Raw genomic sequence first — 8,822 nt, forward strand, 5'->3', positions numbered from 1 at the left:
CACCATCCTTGGGGCTAATCCTGCCTCCTGCTGCAGCAGGGACCACCAGGACGAGTTCCCTGGGTTTTTATTTCCCTTTCCTTCTGGTCTATCCTGGGTCCATTTGCTCCCTGCACTTTCCCCCTCCAGACATCCCATTCCCACAGCCCGAGCTTGGCCCTGGATGATGAACTGGGAAGGTTCACCAGAGATGGAGGGATGGGGGTCCAGGAAGGCCCCAAAACATGGTACAGGGATGTCCCTGTGGATTTATGTCCCTGTCCAAACCAGCAGCCAAGGAAAACCAGCCCAGCTCCCACTAACCCCAAGCTGCTCCAACCCGGGTTCACACTCAGCCTCTGCTCAGAGGCACTTTTGGGGGATGGGGCTGAGGGCTCCCAGCTCCTTGGCTCCTGGATGGACACCCCCCCACACACACCCCCCCCTGATCCCAGGTGGGATTTGCAGCCACCCCGACCCACTGGAGCCAAGGGAAAGGAGCAGGGAAGCTGTGGAGATCCGCGGGGAATCATGGAATGGTTACGGCTGGAAAAGCCCTCCGAGATCTCCAACCCCAGACATCAGCCCAGCACCACCATGTCCATCCCTAAACCTTGTCCCCAGGTGCCACATCCACATATTTTGGGAGCACTCATGTTTTCCTCCATCCAGCATCCGACCAAGCCCTCAGGAGAGCTCAGTTGTTGTCACCAGCTCTGCCCGGCGGCTCGCCGAGCACGTCCCCGGGCTGGGTGTGGCACAGGGGGGTGGCACAGGGAGCTGTGTCCCCCCAGGGCTGGCCCTGGGCTGGGTGTGGCACAGGGGGGTGGCACAGGGAGCTGTGTCCCCCCGGGCTGGCCCTGGGCTGGGTGTGGGGGGTCCTCACCAGCAGCCTCCGGCAGTACCCGATCTTCCTGCTGCCATCCACGTTGGTCAGCACGAACGAGAAGGTTTCACTGCAGGGAGAGAAAACACGAGGGGCTGGGATGGGCTGGGATGGGCTGGGATGGACTGGGATGGACTGGGATGGGATGGGATGGGATGGGATGGGATGGGATGGGATGGGATGGGATAGGATGGGATGGGACGGGATGGGACGGGATGGGACGGGACGGGATGGGATGGGATGGGATGGGATGGGATGGGATGGGATGGGATGGGATGGGATAGGACGGGCTGGAAAGGGCTGGGACGGGCTGGGACCGGCTGGTATGGGTTGGGCTGGGCTGGGCTGGGCTGGGCTGGGCTGGGGTGGGATAGGCTGGGACAGGCTGGGATGGGCTGGGATGGGCTGGGATGGTCCGGGCTGGTCCTTCCAGCCCTCAGGAGCACAGTAGGAGTGGGGGAGCCCAGCCCAGCCCAGCCCAGCCCAGCCCAGCCCAGCCCCCAGAGGGGCAGCACCTCGGGAACTCGGTGACAGGGGCCCAGTTGTTGCCGTCGGGGAAGCAGAAGAGGGGGATGGCTGTGAGCAGACGTTCCTCCTCCTCCCTCTGGCCCTTCAGCAGGTTCTCACGCTAGGGGTGAAGGGGTGAGAGGTGGGTCAGGGTGGTGGGGGGTGCCCATCATGCCCAGGGATGGGGGGGACGGGCTCTGTCCTGAGTGACCCCCGGCTGGGCCCAATGCACATCCCTGGACAATCGCCAAACCCCAATTTCCCCCTCACTCACCCCATGGATAGTGAGGCAAAGCTGAGGCTCCCCCTGCAAAGGGGGAGTCTCCTCCTGTGCCACTTCCCCAAGGTGTGATCCCACCACTGTGCTCCCCCATTTTGGGCAGGGGTCTGGGACCCCCCGGGAGGTTCCTGCTGGGCTCTGTGGCCCCGGGTGGGGACATGGGAGGGACAGAAGGTCCCAGCAAAGCCCCCACCTCTGGGGCACAGGGTGTTTTTCTTTTTTCTTCCCCCTACCCTGGATTTAATGATGGGGAGGGAACAACATTCCCTTTTTTCCCTCTAAATTTGGAAGGTTGGATCCGATCAGAAACAGGGCACCGAATACCTTTGGGAATTGGTAGGAGATTCTGGGTTCGTAGCGTCCCTCTGAGACCTTCTTGAGCGACACCACCACCAGGTACTCGAAGAAGAACTGCCCAGAGCAGAGAATGGAGCTCCTGTCCCCCACCTTCCCCTGGGGCACCCGGGGGGGGTTGTTTTCTGCAGCAGAGGCCTCATCCTTTCCTTCTGTACTCAAAAAAAAAAAATAAAAACAAACCGAAAAACTCAGATCAGAGGGAAATGAGGAGTGTGAGGTGTCCTGAGTCACACACGGCCTGGCCAGAGGGGCTGGAGGGAGCCGGGACCTGGTGTCCCAGGACTGAATAGCTGGGAGAGAAATGGCTTTCCTGAGTCTTTTTGGGAAAATCCAAGTGCCCTCAGACCCCCCCAGCCCTCCTGTGCCCCAGCCCAGGGTGGGAGGGCACAGGGCTCTGGGGACATGTCTGCAGGGAGCTGTGGGAACATGTCTGGAGCAGCTCATTGTGTCCCCTCGGGGGAAATGAAGAGCAAACAAACAGCCCAGGTCTTGTCCCAGCACCTCCAAAGGCTCCAGGGGGGTGAATCCCTGCCAGAAATCCTCAGTGCTGGGAGTTGCTGGTGGCAAGTGAGCTGCTCCAGGGTTTTTCCTAAAGCACAGCTCCCGAGGATTCCTGGGATCACACCCCAGTTCTCGTTGGGCCGGTTGGGCCCTGGGGAGTGTCAGCTCCCACACCCTGGAAAACCCGGAAAAAGAGGGAACAGAGCCCCAGCCAGCATCTCCAGGGGATGGTCGTGGAGGGGCGTCTGAAGCTGGGGAGGAGGAGGAGCAGTTCAGTGCTGCCACAGCTCTGCCCTCTCCCAGAGCTGCTTGTGACTTCTTTGTCCTGGTTCCTGGCACAGGGACTGTTCCAGGCTGGGCTCTCTGCTCACCCCGGGAGCTGGAGGAGATAAAGCTGGAGCCGCTCTTGGGAACAACAGGCAGGAAAATAAACTGGATGAAATCAGTGGCTCCTGTGGTTCGTCCCCAGATCCCGGGGTTTGTCCCGTGGCTGTGACCAGCTGACCCCATCTCCCTTCTCCACACACGGCCTCCTCCTCCTCCTCAGGCAGTACTGGTGGACATCCCACCCCATGTATCCATCCTTTAGTCTGGAAACACCTCTGCAGCCTTTGCTCCAGGTCCTGGGGAGCTGATGGGAGGAGGTGACACAGTCCCACCATGGGATGTCCCTTCCCAGGGACCAGAAACACCTTTTACCAGCTCAGGGAGCCCTGGGGCTGGTCCAGCTCCACGTGCAAAGTCCTCCCTCTTGGCAAAGTGAAACTCATCCCAAAGAGGTGCCTTGGCAGCAGGGGCAGCCCAGGAGCATTCCAAGGCTGAGGACACCTCTGGTTTGTCCTCCCTGGGGGTCCCTCCGTGACATTCCATGGAAAAGATGGACAAAATGGGCTTTGCTTGTCCTGCTCCTCCTCGGGATGCTCCAGCGACAGCTTTGGTCCAATCCCACCCCCAGGGCCGGGCAGGAGGTTGTTGGGGGTCCCCAGGGACCACCCGGCTGTGCCCTGGGGGGGCTGCTGGTGTCCCCCGTCCTCGCTGGACACAGAATCAATTGTTTTCCCATCACCGAGGCAGGATGAGAGTCTGGTTCAATCCTGCCTTTCCAGTCCCGTCCTGCATTTCAGGGAACACCGGAGGAGGGGCTGGATTTGCATCTTGGCCGTGGGGTTTCCAAGTGAACAAGTCAAACCCGCTGCGGGAGGAGGAGGGGCCGCTCATCCCGGGTTTTGCCTCCGGCACATGGAGAAGTTTGGATCGCTGGCTCCGGCTGCAAACCCTCCTGGCAGAGCCTAAACCCCTCGGAGACAACAATTCTCCATCCCTGGGCTGGAAAAGGCGCTCTGAGGATGTCCGGGGTGCGCTGTCCAAATGTGGCATCAGAGATCCCGGTGCTTCCCGAACCCAGAAGGATTCCCGGCCCCTCGGCTCCCGAGAGCACAAAACACCATCACCAGACTCCCCCACAGCCCGTGCAGGGGAGACTCAGGGACCACTCGCGGCCCCCCAGCACCAGGAACATCCCCTCGGGAGGAGGGCGATGAGTCGGGTGGCCGGGGGTGATCACACGGCTCCTGGGTGGGGTTTATGGGGTCTCTGGGGGGTCCTGGGGTGTTTGTGGGATCCCTGGGGGGGGGGGTTCTGGGGTGTTTATGGGGTGTTTGTGGAGTCCCTGGGGGGGTCTTGGGGTGTTTATGGGGTCCTCGGAGGTTCTTCTGCTCCCTGGGGTCTCTGGGGTACGTTGAGGGCACCTGGGCTGGGCCCTTCAGGGTTTCGGGGGGGTGTCACAGGGTACATAAGGGGGTGTTGGGGGGATCCTGGGGTGGCTCCTCGGTGCCTGTGGGGTGTGTGGGGCTACTGGGGTGCAGCCCCCTGGCCCTAATCCCCTCTGAAACACCCCCGGCAGTCCCAGGGACTGGGTTTGGGGCCAGGGACACCGTGAGCAGTGAGAGGGGTCGGGTCCCCTCGCAGTGGATCCTCCCCCTCCATCCTGCGGGCACGGGGAGGGCAAAGGCTGCCCCGGGCTTTCCTCATGGCCGGGGCTGAGCTGCCGAAGTGGCACAACCTGTTCCCTTCCTCCCGGAACAGCCAAAGTCTCCCGAGCCGGCAGGACGGTGTGGGGGCAGCTCAGCTCGGGGGGAAAAGGCTTTGGCTTCATCCAACCTCTCCTGCTGAGCTGGGAACAACCTGGGTGGCACCCGGAGCCAGAGCCAGCGCTAAACCCCGGGGAGGGGGCACAGAGAACCCTCCCAAAACCCCTGTCCCGCTTTGCTGCAGCCCCAGAGATCCGTCGGGCCAGAAAACCCCGATGAACCATCGGGAAAAGCTCACAGATCCCAAAAGATCTCAACTCCTGCCGTTTCAAGGACTCTGCAACGCCCACCGGCCTCGGGGGCACCGCGTCCCTGCGGCTCCCCCAGGGTGTCCCCGTGCCGTGTCCTGGCATTCCTGGGATGTTCAGTGGGAGTGGGGCGGTGAGAGGGAACATGTGGGGCTGCCCCTGGGATGGGGGAAAGCCCCCGGGGCTGCGGTGGGCTCGGCTGGCACGGGGTGGGATCGGCTGGGACGGGGTGGGATCGGCTGGGACGGGGTGGGATCAGCTGGGACGGGGTGGGATCAGCTGGGACGGGGTGGGATCGGCTGGAACGGGGTGGGATCGGCTGGGACGGGGTGAGCTCCCGGGGGACGGGGTGAATCCCCCGGGATGAGCTGATCCCCCGGGATGGGCTGAATTCCCTCAGGATGGGCTGAATTCCCTCAGGATGGGCTGAATCCCCCGGGATGGGGTGCAATGCCGGCTCTGGGGTGATCCACCGAGGACGGGGCAGCCCCGGGAGGTGCGAGGGGTCCCGGGGGCGGCGGGGCCGAGCGGGGCTGTGCGGGGGCAGCGCGGACGGGCCGGGCTGGAGGGCTCCGAGCCGGGGCCGGTCCCGTCCGTCTACCCGGCACTGCCCGGGAACGTCCTCGCTCCGCCGGCGGGTCCCGCGGCCCCGGGGACGGACCTGTCCCGACGCCGACAGTGACCCCGACAGTGACCCCGATCCCGACCCCGACTTCGGCACCTCCCGGAGCCCCTCCCGGAGCCGCTCCCGGCTCTCACCTCTGCGCCCGGGGCGCCGGAGGCTCCGTCGGAACAAGTTGCCGATGGAAGAAGCCATGGTGGCCCCGGCGCGGAGCGGCCCCCGGGCGACCCCGGAGTGTTCCTGGCGCGTTCCCGGAGCGGCCCCGGCGCGGCCCGGGGGGAGGGCTCGGCTTCCGCCCGCCGAGCTTTCGCTTTCCCGGGGGAGGAGGGACGGGGCGGAGAGGAGGAGGAGGAGAGGGAGGAGGAGGAGGGAACCGGGCAGCACCTGGCACCCGCCGGGCACCGGGGACTTTCCCCGGGAGCGGGGGCGCTGGGGCGCGGGGGGGCCGGGAAACCGGGAGAACCGGGAATGGAGGGCCCGGGAGCATCGGGAATCAGCGGAGCGGGGAGCCGAGGATGGAGGAACCGGGGGTGGGGGATCCGGGAGTACAGGGATGCGGGGAGAACCGGGAATGCGGAGGAGGAGTCAGGAGCACCAGGCACGGGACTGGGAGCACCGGGAATAGGGGAGACGGGAGCACCCCGGGGCATGAGGCTGCCAGGAGGAACCGGGAATGAGGCATCCAGCAGAACCGGGCGCGGAGGGAGCTGAGCACCCCCACGAACGGGGCTGGGCACCCCGGTGGGGGGACGGGCACAGCCCAGGCTGGGGCACAACTGGACACAGGATGGGAACCGGGGCACGGACCCCGGGGACAAGGGATGGCTTTGCCCTTCACCACAGGGGTCGAAACATCCACCCCCAGCGCTCCAGCACTGCCCACACCCTGCTCCGACCCCCCCCCTCCCCCCCCCCCGAGCCCTTTTCTCCACAGGAACCCCCCAGAGCCGGGGCCGGGGGTGACACGGACCCGTCCCCTCCAGGGCACGGGGGGTTTGGGGTCTCCTGCTCTGCGAGGTGATGGGGAATCAGCCCATCACCCACCCCAGTGATGCTTCATTCCCAGGGGCTGCGAGCTCCTCCCGGCTCTTCTCGGGAGTTCCGGAGTTGTGCTTTCCCTCGGGATGACGTTTCTCCACCGGTCAGGGATTTGTTCCCCCTCCCAGGTGCTTCATCCAGCGGGAAGAGCAGTTCCTTAGTGCTGCAATCCCGGCTCTCCCTGTCCCGGAGCTGCTCGGCTTTGCTGGGTGGTTTTACTGCCCCAAACCCGCAGGGAAAATCTCTCTAAAACCAGTGATCCCTTTAAAAGAAAAAAATCCCCCTTTCCCATCCTCAGCTTGTCCACACCCCTAATATTTCCTCTGGGACAGTGCTTAGACAGTAATTAAAGATCCCTTCTAACCCAAACCATCTCTGGTCTGGTAATTTAAGTAGTTTTATACCTTCTGTGGCCTAATTAAACACACGGAGGGACCTCGGGCACATTTATTAGGGCTGTCTGTGTGATGAGCTGTGTACAGTTCTCGGCCTCAGTGGGGCCATTTGCAGCTGTGGAGCAGATTCCCTGTACCAAATATCCCAATCTGCCATGTTTTGCAACACCTCCCATCATCCCCTTCCCTTTCCCGAGCGTGGGCCGGAGTTCGAGGGTGGGTTTGTAGCCGGGGGGAACGGCCTTTGCCAGCTCGCAGAGGTGGTGGATGCTTCCAAAATCCATCCCCACCGGGGGATGAGCCTCTGATCCAGCCAGGATTCTGCCTCCTCCTTGGGGTTATCAGGGAATTGCTGCTCCAGGAGTCATTTTCGGGCCGGTTTTGAGTGGGTGGCAAAGCATTTGTGCTTCCCGGAGGAGGGAGCAGCAGTTTGTTTGCACACAGGGCTTGTTCCCAGGACAAATTTCCTCCTTGGCACGAAGAGAAAAGAAAAAGTTCGGGGTTTTCCCCCTTGGTTTTGGAGGAAAATCGCTGCTTTCCTGGAAACCGGCACCACCGGAGGAAAACAGCTGCTGCCTCCAGCCGAAAGAAATCCCCGAATTCTTTGATTTCGTTCCCAAATACACAAATCTTTTCTGCTTTCTCCCTTTAAGGAAAATCTCCGGCCGCGATCCCGCCTCGATAACGCCGCGATTCCTCTCAAGCGGCTCCTGTGCGGGAAGAAAAGCGCCGCGTTCCAGCCCCCAACACCTCCCTCTCCCGAGGAAAACACTGTCCCTTTGTGCCCCCGCCCAATCCAGCGAACCTCGCTCTGCCGAGGGAGCTGGAACTGCTGAATATTCCCACTGAAAGCTTTCTGCGGGAATTCTGCCGCCCACCGGGACAACAAACGGCCGCATTGTGGTCCCGGAGTGGCTCCGCTTCCCTGGGCGGCCTCACGGTCTTTTGCTTTGGGATTTTTTCCCTCCTGGAAGCCCCCGGTGGTACTGAACACGCGTTGGAATTCGGTTTTCTGCGGAATATCCCGGTGGGAGCATCGCGTTGGGAGCGGGGTGTCCTCAGTGCCGGCAGCCCGCTCGTCCCACAGCCTCCTCCTCCTCCGGAGGAGGAAGGCTCGGACTGTCGCCCCTCGCTCGTCCCGGGGCATCCTCACCCCTTTCCCACCCCCTCGCTGCGTTCTGGGAGAGGATAAAGGTGCCGGAGGAACTCGAGGGAGCTCCTTGTGAGCTGTTCCCGTATTTCCCGTCGCATCCAGGCTGGGATCGGGGCTCGGAGACACAGGATGGGGTCCAGCCGCAGAATCCTGGCAGGGAGATCACCGAGGGCGTCCCGAGGTGTCCCGAGGTCCTCTCTTCCAGCCTTTCCCATGCCAGGGAGTTTTTCCCACTGGATGGCAGCATTAGAGCAAGGAAAACACCCCGGGAGACTTTGGGGGAAGAGGGACCTCCCCTGGAGAGACTTTTTCCTCTGGTTATCCCACCCCCCCGAGGGGTTTTGCTTGGGCTGAGGACGGGTGGGTTCAGTCCACTTGTGTTTACAAAATTCCCGCCACTGATTCCTCTCTCTCCCTGCCCTCTTTGGTGCTCTGTGGTCACTCCCAGCTCCCAAAAACGGGGTGTCCTGGAACATCCTCTGCCTGTTCCTCTTCCCCCTGATGTCTGTGGGTGCAGGGGGATCTCCTGGGACAGGGGGGCTGGGGCACTCTGAGCCATGACCAGGAGAAAAACAATCCCGGACTGGGCAGGGAAAAGAGATGTCAGCCCTCGTGGAACACCAAACTCACGGCTTCTAAATCCCCCAAATCCCTCCTTGTTCCAATTTCAGGGGTGCAGGGGTGACAGTCAAAGTCACACTCCCTCAAAATTACCCATTTTTTCCATGGAAGAAGCTTTAGGGCCCATTCCTTGGGGGGGGGTGGG

General features: G+C 62.6%; 1 protein-coding gene across 1 annotated transcript; it reads right to left on the minus strand.

Annotated features, from left to right (window-relative positions):
* Nucleotides 1-676: 676 nt before the first annotated feature.
* On the minus strand, nt 677-5,682 carry DENND2D (DENN domain containing 2D). Its single transcript, XM_039387755.1, has 5 exons — nt 5,608-5,682; nt 1,977-2,158; nt 1,381-1,493; nt 866-935; nt 677-727 (listed from the first exon to the last, which is right to left on the minus strand). Exons 1-5 carry the CDS (start codon nt 5,663-5,665, stop codon nt 677-679), a joined length of 474 nt encoding a protein of 157 aa, XP_039243689.1. The 5' UTR covers nt 5,666-5,682.
* Nucleotides 5,683-8,822: the final 3,140 nt, after the last annotated feature.

Source organism: Pipra filicauda, unplaced genomic scaffold (assembly GCF_003945595.2).
Source record: "Pipra filicauda isolate LSUMZ 115617 unplaced genomic scaffold, ASM394559v2 scaffold587_size370460_pilon, whole genome shotgun sequence".
NCBI classification, from domain to species: Eukaryota; Metazoa; Chordata; class Aves; order Passeriformes; family Pipridae; genus Pipra; species Pipra filicauda.